The following is a 23,517-nucleotide window of genomic DNA, read 5'->3' on the forward strand; positions in this document are numbered from 1 at the left end:
CCCTCTATCAAAACAAACCCCCACCGCAATACCCAAAACACCAGTGAAAACCACATCAAGGATGAACGTTCTGTCAGACCCAATTTCGGATGTCCATGCTGGATCGCATGTGTCACACTCCCAAGTGGTTCGGGTGACTGGACTGTCCACGTCAGAGCAGCATGCGGGGGCACTGGTTCTGCACGTGGCAGTGAGGGGAACGCAAGGATGCAGGAGTAAAACTGAACCCCACACAGAGGGTGCCAAGTAGAGAGGACGAGGCCACCTGACACCTCGGCTGCAGAGGCCATCGCAGAAAACCTTCCCTTCACTGTGGCGAGTGGATGAAGGCTTGGATTTTGCTTCCAGATGAGCAGGGCTGCCTTTGTCCCCTGTGTGGGCTGGCTTTGTCCCCTCCCGTTAGTGAGTCTGCTTTCTCCTGAGAAATGTCCCACTGATGGCAATCCTGAGCTGCACGTGTATGGGGTGGCCTGTCCGGGGCTATGGCCCTGCTTCAGCTAAGGCAGGACAGGGACACGGGAAGGTGCATTCTGCACTGGCGTCCTGTCTTAGCCACAGGCTGGGTGGACATGGCCCTCTGGCTCCGTGAGGCTGTGCAATGTTACTGCTCCATCCGGGCTCTGAGGGGCTGGTAGGCGGGCCTGGATGGAGGATGGCGCACAGGAGAAAGCTGCGGTCCTGCCTTTGGGGGAAGAACAGTATTGGCCAGGGTGACAATGACAAGGGTGACCCCAAAGATCCTGGATACAGGCCTGGTTTTAAATATTTCCCACCTGTCACCTCATACAGCACCGTCACTTCCTGCTACCAGTGCTGGGTTTCGGGTGGGGGCGCTGGGGCTGGGGGAGCCTAGGTAGCTTCTCTATAGTGATGCATGGGACCAAGGTTAAGAGGCCAGCCTCAAGCTTCCTTCTGTACTCGCTGAGGTCATCGGCAGGATAAAGGCATAACAGACAGACTCGAAGCACAGCAGCAGCCGGTATTTCTGAACTCAGCTGTGTGTGTGGGCAGGGCCCATGCCAAATGCTTTAAATTCATGGCCTCACTACGCACATGCCCTTGGCTGGACCACAGCTATCATACTGTTATCACCAAAGTCTGAGAGACAGGAACTCATATATCCTAGGCTGGCCTCCAGCTTTGGGCAACCCTGACCTCCTAACCCTTCTACCTCCTGAGTGCTAGGGTTCCAAGTGTGTAGCACTGTGCCCAGTCTGGCCACCCATTATTGTCCCATCTGATGGAAGAAGGGAGGTTGGGTCTCAGCGACCAGGAGCCCAAAGGAGTTCAGTTAAATTGTGGCTATACCCAAATAGCCCAGGGGGGAGGAGGGGACAGGCTGCACTGCCTGGCTTGTCCCCACCCTCCTGTCTGCAGTGACCTGAGGGTCAGAAATGACGGGTCCTATGTCCATTGCTGTGTGCCACCTCCACCAAGTGCCACCCGCCAGCATTACTACCGCTGCCTCTTCTACCTGCCTTCCCCATTCTCCCCACAGTCACAGGGACCCCAGAACTCCTCGTAGTGCTGGCTCATGCAGACAGGCGGAGACCCCCACAGGTCCCACTCAATCTGCCGCCTCCTGTGTTCCTCAGTTTCTCCACTTGCCTGTCTTCTCTGTAGAAGTCATGTGATGCTATTCCTCCAATACCCAGGAATGTTTCTACTCCAGGGCCTTTGAACTGCCCCTCTGCCCACAGATCTTGGGCACTGCCTCAACCCCTAGAGTTCTAGGAAAATAGCCTGCGTTTCCCCCCCCTTGCTGACAGGTCTATCATGTGTGGTTCCAGTCTCCTGACACAGGCGGGGTGGGCCCCAGCAGACCCCCAGATTACCTCTTAGGGCTGTGCCCGAGATGGATCCCCAGACAGATCCGGAGACTGCTACCGCAGCCTGGGGAGCAAAGCCACGTGCTTCCTGCCTGCTGGGAACGCCCAGCTGCGTCAGCTCCACGTGGAGCAGAGTCTCAGATCCCCCTAGCTGACTGACAAATTGCTCTGGAAACCAGGAGACTTTGGCATGTGCACTGCTTAGGGGCCAGGTAGTTATACGCCTGGGCTTGCTGGGCCATTCAGGTGCCCATGACAGGCGCCAGCACCTGGCAGGGGGCTTGGCCGTTGGGCTGCCATGACGAATGTCTGGGGTGGGGTGGGGTAGTGTCTGTGAAGCTGCTGAAGTTATGGACCTGCACGAGCAGATACAGGCTACGTGGGCTTTGAAGAAAAGAGCTGGGGCTGGGGGAAGTGGGTGGGGCCTTTCTGGGTGTGGCCATGCACATCTTTTCCTGGCAGCTTCCACACTCTGCTCTCTCTCTCTGGTCTTCCTTTTTAACAGCCTGTTTCTCTCAGGGAAAGACTGGAGTGCCCCACCTTCCCCCTAAAATTAAAGACTGATCTCACTATCTAGCCTAGGCCGGCCTCCATCTCACAGTCTTCCTCCTGCCTCTGATACTGTGGTTACAGGCCTGCCCCCAGAGTGACATTTAAAAAAATATTAAAAGGGGCTGGGGATTTAGCTCAGTGGTAGAGCGCTTACCTAGGAAGCGCAAGGCCCGGGGTTCGGTCCCCAGCTCCGAAAAAAAAAGAACCAAAAAAAAATATTAAAAAAAAAAACCCAAAACATCATTTTATGGGCTCAGCCCCCTTCTATGGCTCCCACACCCTCCAGGATCAGATCCTAGCAGCCAGTCACAGCAACGAGCCTGCTAGAGCAGGGCTCCTGCCCCCTGAGCTACTCTGATCTCCTGCCGTGCTTCCCTGGGCGAGCCACCTCAGTCTCCTGGCCACCCGACATTCCCAATGTCCTGCAGGGCAGGCCAGTGAGGTACTGGCATTGCTGCCGGCTGCCAGGACCCTTGTTTTCTCTGACAAATCAAGGCACTGCCTGCCTCTCTATTTTCCCCCTGAGCCTTGACTGCCATCTGTGTCTCACTTGGTTGTTGTCTGTCTGTTCATCTGTTTCCTCTCTGCATCAGAGTGTCAGCCCCACGAAGGAGGGCTGGACTCTGTTCCCTGGAGCACAGAGGTATGGATGGCGCTGCCTGCCAAGGAGAGCTGGGCTGGTCCAAGATCCCCCTCCAGTCAGTGGCCAGTCCATGCTCCTCACGAACAGCAGTGAGCAGGAGCTCAGCCCTTGTCCATTCATTCCAGGCCTGTGCCATCTCTGAGTGGGTTCACCTCATCCTCCCTGGGACTCCACCCTCCATCTTACCCAGGGCCAGGGAGCCAGTTCAGCGGAGAAAGGCACCTGCCACCCAAGCCTGGTGACCTGAGCTTGATTCCTGTGACCCATGTAAGGGTGTAAAGAAGGACCCGACTTCATCAAGTCGCTCTGACGTCCTCACAGGGGATACACCATGCACACCGACCCACAATTAGAAGCAGCACACATCTGCCCGTCTCCTCCTGCTGAGACCTTTCCTGGCTGTCTCTGGCCCTTAGGGTCAAACTTAGTAATTACTTAGAAATGGGGAGCCTGTATGATCTCCCTGGCCCCTTGGGCCTGTGCTCAGCAACGTGTGAGCTCACCCTCTCTCCCGGGTCCCAGCTCTTTGTACCTAAAGCTCCTTCTTCTGAGAAACTGCTCTATAACCCTACCTTTCTCTTCTGCTCTTCAAATATGAGGCAAGTCTCACTGTGTGGCTGAGGCTGGCCCAGAAGTGACCAACCTTCTGCATCAGCCTCCAGATACACACACACACACACACACAATATACAACACAAGCAGCCACATAGTGACACCAGCCTACAGACACCAGCCAGCCTGCTCTGAGGATGCAGCTCATCCCTGACTTTGCTACCATTTGCCCGGTGTCTCCGTGGGGCCAGCAGGCACTGGCCCTCCATGCACATACTTGCTCTTGAATAGTTGGTGAGTGCTGGTTGGGTGGAGATAAGGCCGGGGCTCCTGTGACAGGACTGTCCAGATAAGAGCCTCCCCGGTGTCTGGGTGCTGGGTTCAAGAACCATGCTGTCTTTTGTTGTCAAGGACCAGACCACGATGGTGGATGCAGAAGGCTTCAGAACTAGTTGTCCGCTACCAGGGGCAGTGTGGTCAGCAGATGGCAGAGGTGCTTGGGGTCTCCTGAGATGGGGTCTGGTCCAAGCGGGTGACCAGTGACTGCCTCGGGGAATATGTACGTATCCGTGGAAGTGTGAAGAATGGTTGGGGGGGAAGAGCGTAGTGGGACAACACCGACAAATTGCTGCACTGGCTGGAACACCACCGCTCGTGAGCATGGTGTGTGTGTGTGTGTGTGTGTATGTGTGAGCGTGGTGTGTGTGTGTATGTGGTGTGTGTGTGTGTATGTTTGTGGTGTGTGTGTGTATGTTTGTGGTGTGTGTGTGTGTTTATTTGTGGTGTGTGTGTATATTTGTGGTGTGTGTGTGTGTGTGTATGTGTGAGCGTGGTGTGTGTGTGTATGTGGTGTGTGTGTGTGTATGTTTGTGGTGTGTGTGTGTTTGTGGTGTGTGTGTGTGTATGTTTGTGGTGTGTGTGTGTATGTTTGTGGTGTGTGTGTGTTTGTGGTGTGTGTGTGTTTGTGGTGTGTGTGTGTGTTTGTGGTGTGTGTGTGTGTTTATTTGTGGTGTGTGTGTATATTTGTGGTGTGTGTGTGTGTGTGTATGTGTGAGCGTGGTGTGTGTGTGTATGTGGTGTGTGTGTGTGTATGTTTGTGGTGTGTGTGTGTTTGTGGTGTGTGTGTGTGTTTGTGGTGTGTGTGTATATTTGTGGTGTGTGTGTGTGTGTGTGTGTTGTGTGTTGTGTGACACAGATCCTCCTGTCTCAGCCTCCTGTGCTGGGATGATGGGTGTGGTATCACTACAACTGGCTGAATATGTTTCTTAAAACCATCTCAATGCTAACACTGTGGTGGCAACTAGGGGTACTACTTCCAGCACCTCAGAGGCAGAGGCAGGAGGATTACCATAAGTTTGAGTCCAGCCTGGTCTACATAGTTGAGTTACAGGCCAGCCAGAGTAAGGTCCAGTCTCAAAAACAGATCCTTTTCCCTGTCCTCCACCACCATCAGCACCAGCACCAGCACCAGCACCACTGCCACCCTCTTTCCCCTGCCACCCACCCCCCTGCCCCCACACACACAAGAGGAGAGAAAGCAAAACCATAAAAGAAAGTCATTGTCCACAGGGTCCAGAGCAGTGTCTGTGAGATGGGGGTGGGTGGGGGTGAGGTGGAGGGGTAGGGGGTGGGGTGGGCTGGAAGCACTGCTGCCTCAGAAGGAAATGTAGAACCATTTAAGAGACAACATCTCCCTCCTCTTAGCACCCAGATCACCTCAGGCACCCCATTTTGGGAAATGCTGTTCCACACTAAAACCCGTTGCCTAGGAGAAAACTTCAGGAAGCAGCTTTAATGAGTAGATAAGAATGACTTGCAATTAGCATCAATTGTCTATATGCAAATTAAAGCTAGCAACCACCAGGGCCACTTGTACAGTGGGGCTCCCCCAACCCCCTCCACTTCTGGGTTTGGCAAATACTTTTTAGATATGGGGTAATTTGTTCCCACCCCCTGCCTCACCCACCATCCATGCCTGGCATCACTGCTGCCTTTATGTCATGGGTTTCAAAACCCTACAAAAATTTTCTTTTCAGCGCTAGGGGTTGAACCCAGGACAGCTCCAACGTGAGGCCTCTGGTTACACCTCCGGCCCCTGCTTAACTTGTTGCTGCTTTGTTTTTTCTGAAACAGGGTCTCACTAAGTTGCTCGGGCTGGCTTTGAACTTGTGATCATCCTTCCTCAGTCTCTCAATTAGCTGAGTTAACAGGCCTGTGCTACCAGGCCCAGCTCCCGCCAATGTCCCAAGAACAGGGACCACAACAGGCTGGAAATGCCCTGCTATGTTCTTGTGTCCACGTCCGGGCACTGCTCAGTGGGCACAGTTCTACTTTTGCTCTGAGTGGTGACTGGTGTAAATCACCTGTGGGGGTGGGCCAGTGTTACCTGGGGCAGCACAGATCTCTGAATGAATGAATGAATGAATGAATGAATGAATGAAAGAAACAGTGAGGTCAGAAGTTGAAAACGACTTGTCTAGGAAGGTAGCCTAAGATAGCACCCTCATGCTGCCTTTTTCTTTGTTTCCATGGAAACCCTCCTGGGCTCCCAGAGTCAAGAGCTACAGAGATGGGGAAGCTGAGGACTCAGGCACTCCCAACATTGCTGGTTTTTCTTTTCTCTTTCCCAGCTCTCCTAGTTCTTGTGGTTCTGGGATTTGAACTCAGGGCCTCACAAATATTAGGCAAACATTGTGCTACTGTGCTACATCCCCAGTCCAACCATGATAGTTTTCAAATGTTAGAGACCCCGGGGGAAATCATGAAATCCTTCTAGTAAAGAGGAAGCTATGCTCCTCAGTTTACGACCGGAGCAGGTCAAGGTGTGCAGCTAATGGGATTCACTGCTTAGAGCCCAGCTATTTCTATACAGAAACGCAGCTCTCTCCCATGTGAGCTTCTCAGAGCGTGGTCCTGAGACTGTGCCCGTCAACAGCTCGGAGCGGGAGAGATGGCTCAGTGGTTAAGATCACTGAAGGCCTTTCCAGAGGACCCAGGCTCAACTCCGAGAACCCACAGTGTGGTACATAATCATCGGTAACTCTAGCTCCAAGGGATCTGATGCCCTCTTCTGGTGTCCTTAGAAGCTGGGCACACGTATGGTGCACAGACACATGAAAAGGGAGAAACAAAACAAAACAAAGAAACAAACAAACAGAACAACAACAACAACAACAACGACAACAACAACAACAACAACAAAGGAAAAGGAAAAGGAAAAGAACGAAGCCAGATATGGTGGCGCGCACCTTTAATCCTGGCATTCCTAAGGCAGAGGCAGGTGGATTGCTGTGAGTTCAGAGACGATATGGGGAGCTCCAGGCCAGTTAGATCTACATGGTGAGACGCTGTCTCAATAGAAGTAAATTTTTTTTTTTTTTTTCCGGAGCTGGGGACCGAACCCAGGGCCTTGTGCTTCCTAGGCAAGCGCTCTACCACTGAGCTAAATCCCCAACCCAATAGAAGTAAATTTAAAAGAAGAAATGAAACAAAGGCCTGGAGTTCTATAGTGGGTCACATGGGGTTCTATAGTGGGTCACATGGAGTTCTATAGTGGGTCACATGGGGTTCTATAGTGGGTCACATGGAGTTCTATAGTGGGTCACATGGGGTTCTATAGTGAGTCACGAGTGCACAGGCAAAGAGGCCAAGAAGCTTTTTCTCCCAGGAAGGCCCTGAGGTTTGCTGGAGGTCGTAGGTTTAGGCCATCTGGGCAGTGAGGCTGTGGCCTCCAGAATTGTGTCAGTGGGCACCTCTACTGAACTCTGCCTCCCTTTCCCCGGCAGACTGCCCATTGCTTTCCCAGGAGACTAAGTGTGAGGGTTCGGACCTCGGGCTGAGGTGCTTCCCTCTCTCTCCTCCACCTGCCTTCTTACCTGTGCTTCTCAGAGCGTGGTCCTGAGACTGCCATGCCCACCCACAGCTAAGAGCTTTAAAAGAAAATGCATCCTCTTGCACTCCACCCAGCCTACCGAGGAAGAACTCAGGGTTGGGGGTGGGTTGATCAGGGGTGGGTTTGGGGACAATGGCTCTAAGCCAGAGGCTGGAGGCCAAACTGGACCTTTGGCGACCTCAGTTGCAGCTCGGGGTGGCTGGGGGAAGCATTTGCTTTCTCCATACAGAGGGGGATGTCAGAGATGCTCTAAGTCCCCTTTGTCCTCTGACCCTATCTTGAGACCAGAGAGCTACCAACACGGTAAGACCAGTCCTCGAGACCTACGGAGCCATGCACAGCCTGCTCTACCCAACAGGGATGTTCAGCCCCTGCTTTTTTGACCTGAAAACACACTTGTGAGAAGATCTGAAACTCTTCACAGAGTTAGAACCATAGAGGGCAGAGAGAGGAGAAGACAGGGTCAGAGAGGACCAGAGACATGAAGGCAGAGTTCGGGGCTGCTCTCCGTCTGTCTATCTAGGTTCTTGGAGGCTGACGGGTATACTGCGCGTGCTTGCCAAAGCGGCTCTGCAAGCACGGCTCTCAGCAAGTGTGTGTGGGGCGAGGATTTCACACAGGGTTGAGGGTCAGAGAGGCGGTCAGCCCTGAGCGGGCTGTGGGGTCTCACCTGGCTTGCCTGGGTGGGTCTCGGCTGCCCCCCACCAGGCCTGGAGGAGTGCTGGAGCCCGAGGAGTACATCTTCGGTCGGTAGCCCTTGTTCTGAGCGGCCACCGCTGGAGCAGGGGAGACTTCCCGCCGTCTGTCTGCAGGGTGGGGTCTCCCGGCCGACTCTCGGCCACCGCCACAGAGACCTATACTTCCGGGGGGCTTGTGTGGCTTGGTGGGCCTCGGTGTTTTGGCTAGGGACATACAACTGGGGCTGGAGGTGTAGAGCGTGGTATCGATGCCACTGTCACTCGAGCCTCCCTTGGAAAAGGGGTCTGGCTCTGGCTCCAGGGGGTCCAGGGGGTCGAACCATCGGTCATCACTATGGCTGCTGGAGGCGTTGCTGGAGAGGGTATTGCTGCTGGAATGGCTTGAGTACTGAGGTTCACCCTGGAAGGCAAGACAGGTGTGTCATCCTGACTCTAGGGATGGGAGCCTCTGCCCTCACTGGCACCCCGGAGCCAGACTTCTCCATATTCTGGCTCCTCCCTTATTGGTACAGTAATGGGATTTACTTTCTCCTAGCCTCAGTTTATACATCTGTAAAATGGGTCTGTGGTTAGAAGTCCTGGCTCATCTGGTCCTTGGACTGATACATCTCAAACTGAATGTTTCTCACACCGAGGTCTGGGGCTCCCTTCCAAGCCCAGCTCCCTCCTTCCATCCTCACATCTTTTCAGCACCATCTCTGCAGACCTGCTGCCTGTATCTTCCAGACACATTCAGGAACTGTCATGTTGGCATCCTCCTTTGTTTTCTCTGGGCCCTGTCTGCCGCAGCTTCCCGTGGGGCTGCTGCCGCCCCGTCCTCTTACCTCCCTAGCCAGATTTGCTCTCAACATGTGGTGAGAGGACAGTTGTGAGCATCTGTATGGAATCACGTCCCTCCCCGCCTCCTGAAACTCTCCTGCGGCCACTTCAGGGTCAGAGTCCTCAGCACAGTGTGGGCCTCAGTGGTTTGCCTCATGCTCTGCTGCCTAAGGCCGCCTCCTTGTGTCTAGATCATCGCTCCAGAAGCAAGAGCCTCCTGTATTCCCTGCATGTGGCAGGGACGAGTCCTGGGCCTTCACACTTGTGCCCTCTCTGTGACACTTTCAGCTCTTTTTATGGTTCCGCCCTGACTTCATTCAAAGTCACCTTCTGCACTGGCTAGCTTCATGTCAACTTGACACAGGCTAGAGTCATTACTGAGGAGGAGCCTCGATTGAGAGAATGCCTCTGCAAGAGCAGGCTGGAGCAGGCCTGTAGGGCATTGTCTTAATTAATGACTGATGGGAGGACCCAGTCCCATAGATGGTGCCATCCTGGGGCCGGTGGTCCTGAGTTCTCTAAGAAAACAAGCTGAGCAAGCCATGAGGAGCAAGTCAATAAGCAGCACCCCTCCACGAACTGTGTGTCAGTTCCTGCCTTCAGGTTCTTGCCCTGTTTAAGTCCTGCCCTGACTTCCTTTCATGATGAACAGGGCAGTGACAGTGTGAGCTGGATTGAGCCTTTCTGGAATTGCTTTGGCCCTGGTTTTGTTTCAGCATGGCAGTGGTGATGTTGGCTAAGACACCAACTCCCAGGGCTTTGGTGAGTATTCCCTAAAGCTGCACTGGGCTTTCTTTTCTTTTTTTTTTTTTTTTGGTTCTTTTTTTTGGAGCTGGGGACCGAACCCAGGGCCTTGCGCTTCCTAGGCAAGCGCTCTACCACTGAGCTAAATCCCCAGCCCCTGCACTGGGCTTTCTTAACAAGTTGCTTCTGCCCACTTAAGGCTTGCTACCTGCATTGGGATGTCAGCTTCCTGAGGACAGTGGCTCCTCTGTCCTTTTTAGGGTCCGGGTGCTCAGCATGAGAAGCAAGGTTGCCAAGACCAAACTAGACATACAGGACTCCATTTTCCAGCAGTCTTTGCAGGGATGGAGCACAAGCCATGGCAATGTGTGTGTGGAAGTGACTCATGCCATCTCTGGCCTGGGCTGAAAAATCTCCCCCTTGAACCCTTCTCCCTCCTACCCTACCACTGGCTGCAACAATGCGGGTCCTAGCCTAGAGAGGGACCCAGGAGAGGGCTTGGAGGACTTGAGGGACAGCAAGTGACAACAGGGAGCCCAAGTCCCTGACTCTCCCTGTGCCACACTGCATCTCTGGGGATAGACTGACCTATGGCCCAAGATCTCTGAGATGCAGGGGTTGCAGGCACAGTACTTGCCTACCAGGACCTCTGTGGTGCAGGGAGGAGGGAAGGGATTTGTCAAAGGTTACTCGGCTGAGGGCTGGAGCCTGGGTGTTATTTAGCCCCTGGAGAGGTGACCGTGGCTATGGCTAAGGATGAGCCCTGCTCCAGAGGCCACACCCAGAGAAAGCTGCCCTGCTGTCTGCAGCCATGGGCTGAGGAAGGGCGCCAACCAGCAACCGGCTAGCGCAGGCCTCGCCCCCTGGATGAGGCCGGGCACGGTACGGTGGGGCGGGGCAGTGACTCACTTTGGAATGCCTGTTGGGAGAGTCTTTGCCAGCCGCGTCCTGCCTGGAGGGATGCTTGCTGCCCATGCTTCCAGTCATGGCGGAGAGCCGGGCCTGGGCTGGCACGTGCCACAGAGGCTCTGCAGGAAAAGAGAACATACACCGGTGGGTGGTTAGTGGTGATGCAGGCCAGGGCCTGATAATCTGCTCTAAACTATGGCTGTATGGTCCCACTCTGGCTAACCTGTCTTCTCTTCAGGGTCTATCAATGCCAGCACTCAGTAGCAGGGGTATTTGATGAGCATGTACTATGCGCCGGAAAGCATTCTTTGACCTTTATGTGGTTAACTGGGGGAAGCGTATGCCCTTCCAGTCCCCAGAGGAGGCTGGGCACGTTTGCCACGTCCTGGCCAGCTGCAGCCATGCACAGCTCCTTCCTGCTGTTTTGGAAGAGACACTGGAAGGTCTTTATGTAACACATTTATTTTATCTCTGCATGTGAGAGTGTGGGTGCCTGAGTGCCATGACAGACGTGTAGGGTCAAGGGCAGCTTTTGGGAGTTGCTTCTCTCTTTCCACTATACTGCTCTTTCCTTTGTTTTCTGTCCCTGAGATGGGAGTTCTCTGTGTGGCCCTGGCTGTCCCGGAACTCGCTCTGTAGACCTGGCTGGCCTCGATCTTAGAGATCTGCCTGCCTCTGCCTCCTGAGTGCTGGGATTAAAGGCGCTAGCCACCATGGAGTACAGACATGTACCGCATTTGAATTATAGATGTGCGCCACCACACCTGGCCTTCCGCGTGGGTTCTAGGGCTCTAACGCAGGCTATCAGGCTGGTGAGGCAACTGCTCTTACTCAGAGCCAACTCCCTAGCCTTGGGTTTATTCATTGACATTTTTACTACATCACTTGTTTGTGTGCGTGTCCATGTCCCTGGGGACAGAATTAAGGTCTTCAGGCTTGGTGGCAAATGCCATCTTGCCAGCCCCTTATGTTTGAGACAATGTCTCACTGTAGAGCCCGGGACTCCTACTTCTGTCTTCCCAGTGTTAGGACTCTAGACACGCGCCACCATGCCTGGCTGCATGGATCAGTTTGCTGGACAGGACCAGTACTACTGAAGTAGATATCACCTCACGTACAAGGGTAATAATGATGCTCAGAGAGATTAAGTAACTGGCTTGAGGTCATGCAGAGAGAAACTGTCAAGTAGGAACTGGAGGTCAGAGAGAGTCTCTGCCACCTAATCCCCCACCATTCTGGGGTTCCCAGCCTGCCAGCAACAACCAGCAGTAACCAAAAGGGCCTGGACAGTATCCCAAGGCTACTGGGGCCTGGTGGGCCTGAGTTAAGACCTTCAACCTTCCTTGAAGGGGAAATGCTTAGGATTCTGCCTCATGTTTGGATCACTATAGTGGACCTGTGTCTGACCCAGAACTTACTCCAGCCCCACGGAGTATGAACTTACAAGCTGAAGTCCTTGAGGGCAGCCCGGAACCTCAGGACCCACGTTCAGTCTAAGGGAGAGGGGCCTGGGCCTAGGAGACACTTTGCTAACCTGAACACTCTGTGGTACAGGAAAACAAGTGGCCTGTATCCACACCCCATGGATGATGGGGTTACCCAACAGGTTCCAGTTCAAATCTCAATCAAGCCACTTACCAGCGGCAACCTCGGGCAAGTGACAACCCTTCCCGTGCCTCACCTGCCTCATTCTTGTACCAGGCAGTCAGGCGCTGCTGCAGTGACTCAGCAGACGGGAACGTGGGGCACTTAGCTCAATGCATGCACACACGTGGTGCACGCCCATGGCGACAAGACAAAACTGGGCTGCTGACATCATGATTCTCTCTGCGGGGCGGCCGGCAAGGCCCTCTGTGTGTCGTTGCTTTGGGTCCTCGATATCCCAGCCACTGTTCTAGAACTTTCCCTTTCATGATTTCTCAGCACAGATCTTCCCAGCGTACGTGTGAGTGCACGTATGTCAGGGAAGGAAGAGGAGGCTGGGACTCTAGAGGACAGAAGGGAGAACGGCGGGGTCTGACACCCCCCCCCCCCGCCCGAGGGCCTCTGCTGAATGTGTAAATTGTACTTTGCTGTGTTAAAAGAGCCAGGTAACATATTCCTCTCCTTTTTATAATGGAATGGGAAAATAACAAAAAAGACACACATCTGTCCTGGAAACAGACCTCAGACCCATGAGCTCGGCAGGAGCAGCCCACTGAGGAGGGACAAATGGGGTCACAGGCTCTCAAGGCAGCCGAGGGATGACTGGCAAGAACAAGCTAGCACCCCCACCTGGGTTGAACCACTGTCTGGTTCAGGACACCCACGCTCTATAGAGTCCTCCCTTCTGCTAATCCTTGGCATGTGACCGAGGACACCATTCCCGATGCCTGGGAACCCCCAACACCTCCCAGAAGCATGTCCGCCTCTCTGCCGCTCCTTCCCGACACTTCAATAGCCATCTTCCTTTGGAACCCACCTGACTGTCCATCAGAGGTCCTTAGGCTTCAAAGGGTGATAAGGTTGTTATAAGAGATTGTGCTTTAAGCCTTCATTCAGGTGATTTAGGTACAGAATTCATAATTGTGTGTGTGTAAGGTCTTCAATCCCATCAGTCAAAAAAAATGGAAATTAAACTGGACGGTGTGGTCATACATGCCTGTAATCCCAGCATTTATGAGGTATGGACAAGGAGGATTAGAAATACTAGGACATCCTCAGCTACATAGTGTGAGGCCAGCATGGGCTACATAACGTAACAACTTTCTAAATAAATGCATGGATATGTCAGTCTAACCAGAATTGAATTAAAAGACACAAAGAAAACAATACTGTGACAGCAATATCCGTCCACCCCAGGGGCCCAAACAGAAAGGCTGTTAAGGACACACGGCCGTAGAGTGCTTTTATGTCACGGGTGGGTGTGGAAATGGTTCGGCACTTTGGGGTACAGTTTGGTGCAGTTTCTTATAAAGTCAGACACACAATCCAGCTGGTCTACACCTAGGAACGCATGTTCATGGAGAGACAGAGGAGCACGCTTCTAAGCAGCCACAGACTGGTCCCCTCAGCACCCCTCGAACAGCAGAGTGGGGTGTACTCAGACAGTCAGATACAGAAATCCCACACTGCACTCAGTCACGTGGCTGCCGGGCACTAGCATGACATTATGTCACAGAATCCAGAAGCACACGAGCAGAGGGGACATGGCATGATAGTCTACATAGTCTAAATCCAGCCGAGAAGGGAGTCACCTGGGATTGGCGGGGGGCTGGGGGGTGGGCTTTGGGGCCCAGACGGTCTTACCTGGTTTGGGGCGCTCCATGGTGCTCTCCTGGCTGGTCAGGCCACCTGAAGAGGAATCACCGCTGGACATGCCATCGTGGATAAAGTGAGGATCAAATGACAGTAGTGGGTGTGGGGCGGCTGCATACCTGTAGGCAGAGAGGGAACAAAGGTGGGGCCCCGAGGGACAGCACCAGGTGAGCCCATGCCCTGCTTGTCAGTGGCTTTTTAACATCTAGGAGACTGCTGTGGACTGGAGCTACGAGGGAGCTGCTGGCAAGGCCATCTGCTCTTAACTGAAGCTCAGCAAAGAGGCTTGCCCGCCCCGGGATGTCTGCCAAGGGGGTGGTGGTGACAGGGAGTGCAGGGCAAAGCAGGCTTCTCAAGGAGGGAGGGTGCACAGCCACTTGGGCGACTGCCCTGCTTGCTCAGGGTTCTGCCTCTGGGCTGTAGAAGGGGGTTCTTAGCCCCAGCCTCACTGCAGACTCCCTTCTCTCTGAGGGAGCTAAGCAAATCAGGCAGCATTTGGTGGGTACAGCAGACCCAGGCTGGACAGGATGGGTTTCATAACCTCACTGGGGTCTTTGGCCTCTTCAGGTATAATTAGTTCCTAGGCCAGAGCCTCAGTTTCCCTAGCTGTTAGAAGGGGACAAACAGGGAGTTGAGATATTTGGCCCTCAGGGTAGGACAGCATTCCTCTGCAGTTGGGGGAAGATGTCACAGTAGGCAAGGCCCATGGGCTTCTGGCTTGAGAACAAGGCAGTTTTGGGCTCTAACCCAAACTCCAGCCTTCAGTTGGGGAAGATCTGAATTATAGTTCTTTTCTTTTATTGTTGTTGTTGTTTTGAGGTTAACAATTCATTCTTTAAATTTTTTTTTATTACATTTATGTAATGTGTGCACATGTGCCTGTACCACATACGTAGAGGTCAGAGGACACAGGAATCTGTTCTCTCCTTCTAGCATGGGTTCTAGGGTCTGAATTCAGGTTGCCAAGCATTGGCGGCCAGTGCCTTACCCACCTCTAGAGATCTCGCTGGCTCTGCCTTTTTTGCCTTTCTGTTTTGAGACAGCATCTCATGTAGCCCACGCTGGCTAGGAACTGGTTATGTAGCAAAACATTACCTTGAACACCCGCTCGTCCTGCCTCCCACCTTCCCTGATGCTGAGATCGCCAGTTGAGTACCACGAGACCATACTGGGCTGCATTGTGGTCTTTGTGTTTGAAAATCACGGTCAAGGTTGGGGAGTGGAGAATCAGCAGAGATATCTGCTGACAGCACTGCACACCAGGCAAGGGCCAGGGCTCTGGGGAGGTGGCAGTGGAGGGCCTTCCCTGTGCGGGCTCCTAGAGATACCTGTTTGGGCTTGAATCTGGAATGACCCCCACCCCCAGAGCCCATGTTTTAGAAGCTTGATCCCCAGCTGGTGTTTCTATTCTGGAAGGCTAGAGGAGCTTAGGGAGTTGAGGTCTATTCTGAAGAAGTAGGTTGCTCCTGGGCTCACACTGTCCTTGGACTCCTAGCCTGCTGCGATGGGAACCGTTATCTTCCTCCACACACACTCCTACAGACACAAGGCCGAGCAGCTATGGCTCAACTGCCCTTGAAACCAGAAATCAGTTCTCCTAAGTTGCCTTTGCCAGACACTTGGGTTACAGTGACACAAAAGCAAGTCCCCCTCTGTCAGAACACGGTCAGGGAACGGAGTTGTGCGAGGGGAATCCTGAGAGCTTGTGAGAAAACCCTAAGAAACCAAGACAAGTCTTATGACCTCAGTGTCTTCAAAAACACGGAATTGTTCTTGGGCTGCGCTCTCGTGCCTTCCTAGTTGTAAGAGGTAGGGTGAGTTTATTTCCGGTTGATCATTACTACTGGCGAGTGTTACTTGTATACATGCCCCTGTGGGAAAACGTGTTTTTGACATATGGCAACCCTCACTCTTGTGACTACACCTTACCATGTAGTTCTTGACTCTCACAGCACAATGTCTGCTGCTCTGAACGATGTTGCCCATTGCGAGAGACTAACTCACCTCACCCATCAGCTCCGATCTCCCAGGTCTCACTGCCTCTAGCGTGGTGAACGCCCCACACCTCCCTCATGCCCATCTGTGTCTGGTATATGGTACAATTATGGCTAAATGTAGGTTTTTAAGATTATAAAATATTTGTGGCTTCCCACTCCCACCATGTCGTGGGCCAGATTTCCTGGCCCCTGGGATTGGCTTGATGGTGAAAACCAGTTGTCACCAACAAGCTGAAAGGAGCGTGATGGTATGGGAAAATGGCTGCTAGGACAGTCTGGGTCCTCTGAAGCTCTGTTAACCAGAGGTGCAATTCTGGAGAAGGTAAGGAACTTTGTTATTTTGGGAGACAGGGCTTCACGCAGCCCTGGCTAACCCTGAAACCACTACATAGCTGAGAATTAACTGGAACTCCAGACTGTACAGTCTCTGGTCTGTGACAGCCCAGTTTAGGGATCTGGGCTCCGTCAAGCTGGGCAAGTGTTCTGTCAGCTGAGCTACATCCTAACCCCCTTTGTTTTCTCTTAGGCTTTGGTGCTAGGATCGAACCGAGATCCTTACTCTTAGGGACACACTGCGCCAATGAACTATACCCTCAGCCCCAAGTACATCTTTGCTAACGTAAGTTTCAGATATTCCAGCATAACGTGACTGAAGTGGGCGGGCCAGAGCCCTGCAGCACCTGGCAAGAAAAAGTCCATCTCCTTGCTCCCAAGAAAGGCAAGAAAAGATGGCCTCTGTGGGAATTAGCACTGGCTGCCACGTCTGATGACCTGAGTCCAATCCCAATGTGGGATCCAAATTTGGGAGAGCCAAATCCTGTAAGCTGTCTTCTGGTCTCAACATGTGTGCCATGAAGCATGCACACATTCGCATGGACATGTGCACACACACACACACACACACACACACACACACACACACACACACACACACGTGCACACACATGCGCGCATGCTATTTTAAAAAAGGCAGTGTGCTGGTTTGATTGAGATAGTCTTGGGCATTTGAATACTTGGCCTCCAGCTGGTGTTGCTATTTTGTAGGCTTAGGAAGTGTGGAGCTGTTGGAGGAAGTGTGGGGTTGGAGGAGTAAGTGTGGGGCTGTTGGAGGAAGTGTGGGGTCGTTGGAGGAAGTGTGGGGTTGTTGGGGGAAGAGTGGGGTCGTTGGAGGAAGTGTGGGGCTGTTGGAGGAAGTGTGGGGTTGTTGGAGGAAGTGTGGGGCTGTTGGAGGAAGTGTGGGGTTGTTGGAGGAAGTGTGGGTTGTTGGAGGAAGTGTGGGGCTGTTGGGGGAAGAGTGGGGTCGTTGGAGTAAGTGTCGGGCTGTTGGAGGAAGTGTGGGTTTGTTGGAGTAAGTATAGAGTTGTTGGAGGAAGTGTGGGGTTGTTGGAGGAAGTGTGGGGCTGTTGGAGGAAGTGTGGGTCGTTGGAGGAAGTGTGGGGCTGTTGGAGGAAGTGTGGGTTGTTGGAGGAAGTGTGGGGCTGTTGGAGGAAGTGTGGGTTGTTGGAGGAAGTGTGGGTTGTTGGAGGAAGTGTGGTGTTGTTGGAGGAAGTGTGGGGTTGTTGGAGGAAGTGTGGTGTTGTTGGAGGAAGTGTGGGGCTATTGGAGGAAGTGTGGGGTTGTTGGAGGAAGTGTGTCAGCAGAGGTGGGCTTTGAGAGTATGAAGGCTCGAGCCATTCTGAGTTTGCTCATTCTGTTTTGTGCTTGCTGTTCAAGATGTGAGTCTTAATCTGCTGTTTTAGCTGCTATGTCTGCCGCTTGCTGTGTCTGCTGTACCACCATGGCCTGTAGCCCTCTGGAATCCCGAGCCAAGTAAAGTCTTCTATAAGTTGCCCTGGCAATGCTATTATGGAAAAGCACTAATCCAGGTGGCCTCTCATGTCCTTGGTCTGGTGTGGCTTGGTGTTAGATAGAGCACCATGAAGAGAGCTCTGCCTTTCTGCCATCAGCCTGAAGGCGAGGCCATGGCTGAGGGGACTGCAGATGTGGAGATCAAGGCTGGAGCACTTGAAGAGTGCTCCCTAAGCCTGCCCTTTCTGGGTTGCCTCTGCTACATAGAATACATTTCTGTGGCCTTTAAGTCTACTTTTGGTGTCTGTGGTCAAGTGATCTGATGACACAGGTCTTGGATGCTGTAGTTTGAATATGCTTGGTTCACAGGGAGTGGCGTTATTGGAGGGCGTGTGTTACTGTGGGCGTGGGCTTTGAGATCCTCCTCCTAGCCATGTGCAAGCCTGTCTTCTCCTGCTTCCTTTGGGTGAAGATGTAGAACTCTTAGCTCCTCTAGCGCCATGTCTGCCTGGACACTGCCAGACTTCCTACTGTGATGATAATGGACTGAACCTCAGAACCAGTGAGCCAGCCCCAATTCAACATTGTCTTTTACAAGAGTTGCCTTGGTCATGGTGTCTGTTCACAGCAATGGAGACCTTGACTAAGACAGACATGGAGGGAGTGCTGAGCCTCTGTGACCCATGTGATGCTCCTCACCTCTCTGGCCTTCACTTTGGGAGGGGACACAGGAAGGAGAGATGAGCTAAGGCCCTCGACACTCTAGAGTCACTGCCAGCTCGAAGACACATTAGAGCTGGGCCTATGGAGACCTGGTCGAACTGCTAATTCAAGCTCCTGACAGACACTGGATTTTCTGAAAACTCAACTCCATGCCCCTGTCAAGAAAAGACAATCTCCTTCCTAAGACCCCTCCTCGGCCTTAAAGTTCTTCCAAAAGAGATGGAGACACAGCACCAGAGGATCCAAGGGTCCATTCTTTTGTGGTTTTGTTTGTTTGTTTTTGAGACAAGGTTTCTCTGTGTAGACCTGGCTGTCCTGGAATTCACTCTGTAGACCAGGCCAGCCTCCAAGTCAGAGATCAGCCTGCCTCTGCCTCCCACGTGCAGCCTGGGCCATACAGAGAAACTGTGTTTTAAAAACAAAACCAACTAACCAACCAACCAACCAAATGAACGTTCTAAAAAATGTAAGCCGTTTTCAGGGCTGGGGTGCGGTTCAGTAGGCGTGCTGCTTGCTAGCACGCAAGGCCTTGGACTCATCCCGCAGCACCACGTATGTCTGTGTGACACTGTACACCTATAATCTCAGCGCTCGGAAGCCTGAGGCAGGAGCTCGGGGATGTCCTGGCCTATGTGCTGGTTTCCCTGAGCCCCTGAGATGAGGCATGGGGACACGGATATGAATGAGAAAGCAAGCCAGCTGAGTACCAGCATGTGTCTCTCTGCTGCTTCAGCCCACCGCGGACAGGCTTTCCTCACCAGGACTCACTGCACCAACTTAGCACCAAACCGAGGGAAGCCCTTCTTCCCTGAAGCTGCTTCCTGTCAGTCATTTGTTCACGGCACACTATAAGTAACCACAGTGCTGTGATAGTTAAATCCGGGTGGCTTAGGGTCTGAGTGTGCTGGGGATACCTGGCCAAGCTCAAAGCCAGGGAGACAAGGAAATGCAGAGCCATGAATCACAAAGGCCAGGCCTGCGGTACTGGAACCCCGAGAAGAGAGGTGTGGGCTTGGAAGAGCTAGAATCACGGGGGAAGGTCCCAGGGAGGCTGACCCCCACCCCATGAGTGTGACGGTGGGCGGTGTCTCCAGGGGACCATGCACATGGTAACGATCTGGAAATGCTCAGAATTCTTGGAGCGGATGACCTGGGTCAGCCCCTGCTAGTCTCAGGCTTGACTGCTGTCCAGACTGCTTCCTGGCACAGACGTACTAGCCAAGGGGATTCACTTTGCTGAGCCCCAGCTTTACTTCTGCAAAGTGGGGATAATCAATTATGTCACGAGGCTGCTGGAAGACTCCCTAAATCAGGCATAGGAGATGGCAGAGATCAGAGAACTTGGAAAGAAGACACACAGATGTGTCCAATCCCTCCATTATTTTTGCTTTAAGTAGCGAACGCAATGCAGAGGAGGAAGGCATCAGAGGCGGAGGAATGGCTGGAGCAATCAGACATTCTTGACAAAAATGGAAACTTGACCTAGACTTCTCACAGAAACAAAACCAAAACAATCAAGGACACTGACTGCACTGGCATCCACACTGGGTTTTTTTGTGAGGCTGAAGCAAGAGGATCTCATTGTAAAGTTCTGCCTGGGATATAGATGGGCAACTTAATGAAACATTGTATCAAAATAAAATAAAAAGTAAGAAAAGGCTAGAGATGCAGCTTATCAGTACAGCCCCCTGCCTAGAATCACCCAGTGAGGGGCTGGGGATGTGGCTCAGTGGTAGAGCCCCTGCCTAGAATCCCCCAGTGAGGGGCTGGGGGTGTGGCTCAGTGGTAGAGCCTCTGCCTAGAATCCCCCAGTGAGGGGCTGGGGGTGTGGCTCAGTGGTAGAGCCCCAGCCTAGACTCCCCCAAGGAGGGGCTGGGGGCGTGGCTCAGTGGTAGAGCCCCAGCCTAGGATCCCCCAGTGAAGGTCTGGGCGTGACTTAATGTTAGAACACTTGGGTAGCATTAGAGAGGCCTTGGCTCAGTTTCCACTATGAAGGGGAGATAGGTAAGAATATCAAGGACTTAAAATGCCTAACAGTAAAATGTTTGATTTATATTAGGAGAAAGAAGGATAGTAGAAAATGTTTTGTTTTAAGAAAGACCCTATGAGGGGTTGGGGATTTAGCTCAGTGGTAGAGCACTTGCCTAGCAAGCGCAAGGCCCTGGGTTTGGTCCTCAGCTCCAAAAAAAAAAGAAAAAAAAAGACCCTATGAAGAAGACGAAAAGAAAAACTGACAGCCACTCATACAAAGGGCTCTCGAACACTGCAGAGCACTGAGTGAAGTAGAAACCAGGCAAAAGACAGACACTTCGCTGGGGAGGATATGTGGCTGGCAGATCAGCATACAAGATGCTCGGCATGGTTGGCCCTCAGAGCAATGCAAATTACGGCGACAAGAGACAGCACCGTGCACCCATCAGACACATGGCAGTTAGACCGTGGAGACTGGATTACGCATATGCTGCGGGTGGGGACGTGAGACGGACGTACCACATGGCAAGCAGCTGGACTGGGCACTGATCCCAGGAGAATGGAGACTTGTTTCTGTGCAGAAAATGTGTGTGCTTGAACATACATGTTACATGTTCACAGTCTGAATATTTATAATGGCCCAAACCCAGAAACCCCCATGTATTTTTTATTTGGGTAGATGGTTAACCAACTTTATCAATTGGATGCACCTTCTCTTAAAAAAAAAAAAAAAAAGAAAAGGGCTGGAGAGATGGCTCAGTGGTTAAGAGCACTGACTGCTTTTCCCGAGGTCCTGAGTTCAATTCCCAGCAAACACATGGTGGCTCACGACCATCTGTAATGGGATCTGATGCCCTCTTCTGGTGTGTCTGAAGATAGCTACAGTGTACTTATATACACGAAATAAATGTTTAAAACAAACAAACAAAATAAACCCCCAAAACCAAACCCACCACCCTGCAAAGACACCCAAAACAACAACAAAAACCCTGAAACTTTGTTTTATGAGTGAGTGTTTGCCTGCAGGTCTCTGTCACTCTCTGTCTCTGTCTCTGTCTCTGTCTCTCTCTCTCTCTCTCTCTTTCTCTCTCTCTCACAGGTGCCTGTGCCTGTGGAGGTCAGAGGAGGGATCAGTCACCTGGAACTGAAGTCACACACAGTTATGAACTGCTCTGTGGGTGCCAGGAACTGAGCCTGAGTTCTCCTCGAGATCGGCCGGTGCCTTAACTGCTCCCTCACTTCTTATTTTTGAGAGGTGGTCTTACTAAGTTGTGTAGGCTGGCCTTGAGGTTACTCTGTCCCCCAGGTTAGCTGTGACCTTTTGACCCTCCTGCTTTTGCTTCTCAGTCCCACCCCCACCCCTTTTACTGCCTTACAGTGTAGGGTGGCTGGGATTGCAGGCCTGTGACACCAGGCCCACCACTATCACATCTGGTGCCAGCCAGTTGCTGCCATTTGCACTCTTGGTCCTTACTGAGGCCCAGGTGTCGTCCCAGCAAGCTACACATTCTGGAATCTTCTTTGCCTCTCTTTCATCCGGCCATTTTGCTCATTCCTGCTTCTTCCTCTCTGTAACAAACTCCCATCAATGTCCCCTGATTCAAATGCCCTATTCCTGGCACGGTTCTCCTGATGGGGCCGTGTTCCCCTCCTCTGTTGATGTGCTCCTCAGTTGTGCGGCTTGTGGGATCTTTCTAGCACAAGCAAGGGGGGACAACAGAAGCCCCAGCAACCGAGTAGGTGGGACATTCCTCTTGGTATTTTACACACCAGAAGCTCTTGGGACTGTGTTCTAATGAGGGCTGCACAGTGGCCTCTAAAAGGTAGAACGAAGGGTTCCTCTCCCCCTTGACTTTCTAACTGAGGCTTAGCATAGCCTCCAACATGGCGCAGAGTGGGGCTCTCAGGGCACTGCCTACCAGTGAGGACAGAAACTCCAGGTTGGGTCCAGGAGTGTGTACTTGGATCAGTCCTCCTTGGGTGAGAACCTCAGGTGTGTTGGCCTGGTCCCTGGGCTAGAGGTGAGTGGTTTTGCTCCTTTCTGTCATCATTACAGACCAAGAATTTGCCTCTTGTCAGCCCCAGTCCCCTGTGCTGGAGACATGGACCACCCGGCAAGCTGTCAATCTGGGAACAAATTCACACTCTCATTTGTGCATATGGACACGGGCTATGCCCTAGTGGCTGGCCTCTCTCTATCATATGTGGCATGTCCCTGCGACTAGCCTCTGTCTGCCTGTCTTTCTGTGTCCTCTGTCTCCTCTTTCCCTCCACTTCCTCTTTTTTATCTCTCTTAACTGGGCTAAGAGAATGGAGGTGGATTGTGGCCACCATCATGTCAGGGACCACAGAGGGAGCTGAGGGGCAGGGCTGATTGCTCCCTTCCTTGGGGCAGGCTTCCAGGAGGAGCATGGCTCAGATTAGGAGGTTGGCCTCTCTGAGGGGTTTCCAGCAAGGAAAACCCCCGGGGCACATGAACAGAGTACCTAGAAACCTGAAAGGAGGTGGCTGGTGGGCTGCTATGTGGCATTCATAGTGACTGTGGCATTCCAGGGCCCTTGGTCAGGGCCGGCGAGGGGCAGATCTGAGGGCCAGCCATGCCAGAGGAGGCATGGGTCAGAGTCTGGGAGGCTGAGCAGACTGAGCACAGTGGTGGTGGGGGAGGGGCAGGAGGGATTCAGGATGAGGCTCACAGCTCTGCCTGGTCCTGGTCACATCTCATAGGGACTTGAATGGTGTACTGTCCAGCCATGGAGATTTAGGGAAGATGGCTTACACTGCCAGGTTGGAGTTGGCTCTCAGGGGCAAGTTTGAAATTGGAAAGACCATATGACCTGGATAATACTGATGGCCTGGTTTTGGTGTGTGGGAACTAGAAACAGACGAATGGGATGCTAGGGGAGAGGATGACTTTGCTCAAAACACCAAAACCAAAAAAAAAAAAAAAAAAAAAAACCAACAAAAAAAACCCCAAGACCAAACAAACAAAACCAAGAGTCAACCACAGGCTCTGCCAGATCTGCTTAGCTCTGATTTCTGTTCTGTTTCTTTGTTCTAAACTTTAAGGAGACAATGGCCTGGTGGTCATTTTCTGACCTCTTGG

General features: G+C 52.5%; 2 protein-coding genes across 6 annotated transcripts in view; one reads left to right on the forward strand and one right to left on the reverse strand.

Annotated features, from left to right (window-relative positions):
* Window positions 1–23,517, forward strand: part of LOC103689966 (MARCKS-related protein-like) — a 980,777-nt gene that overhangs the window by 701,830 nt on the left and 255,430 nt on the right. The gene's annotated exons all lie outside the window — the stretch shown is intronic.
* Window positions 1–23,517, reverse strand: part of Sipa1l3 (signal-induced proliferation-associated 1 like 3) — a 207,420-nt gene that overhangs the window by 23,506 nt on the left and 160,397 nt on the right. For all 5 annotated transcript variants that reach the window (XM_008759131.4, XM_008759130.4, XM_039104443.2 and 2 more), the window contains 3 exons: window positions 13,927–14,054; window positions 10,639–10,757; window positions 8,139–8,566 (listed from right to left, as the gene is read on the reverse strand). In XM_008759131.4, coding sequence (XP_008757353.1) covers window positions 8,139–8,566; window positions 10,639–10,757; window positions 13,927–14,054 — 675 coding nt within the window. The remainder of the gene's footprint in view (window positions 1–8,138; window positions 8,567–10,638; window positions 10,758–13,926; window positions 14,055–23,517) is intronic.

Source organism: Rattus norvegicus, chromosome 1 (assembly GCF_036323735.1).
Source record: "Rattus norvegicus strain BN/NHsdMcwi chromosome 1, GRCr8, whole genome shotgun sequence".
NCBI classification, from domain to species: domain Eukaryota; kingdom Metazoa; phylum Chordata; class Mammalia; order Rodentia; family Muridae; genus Rattus; species Rattus norvegicus.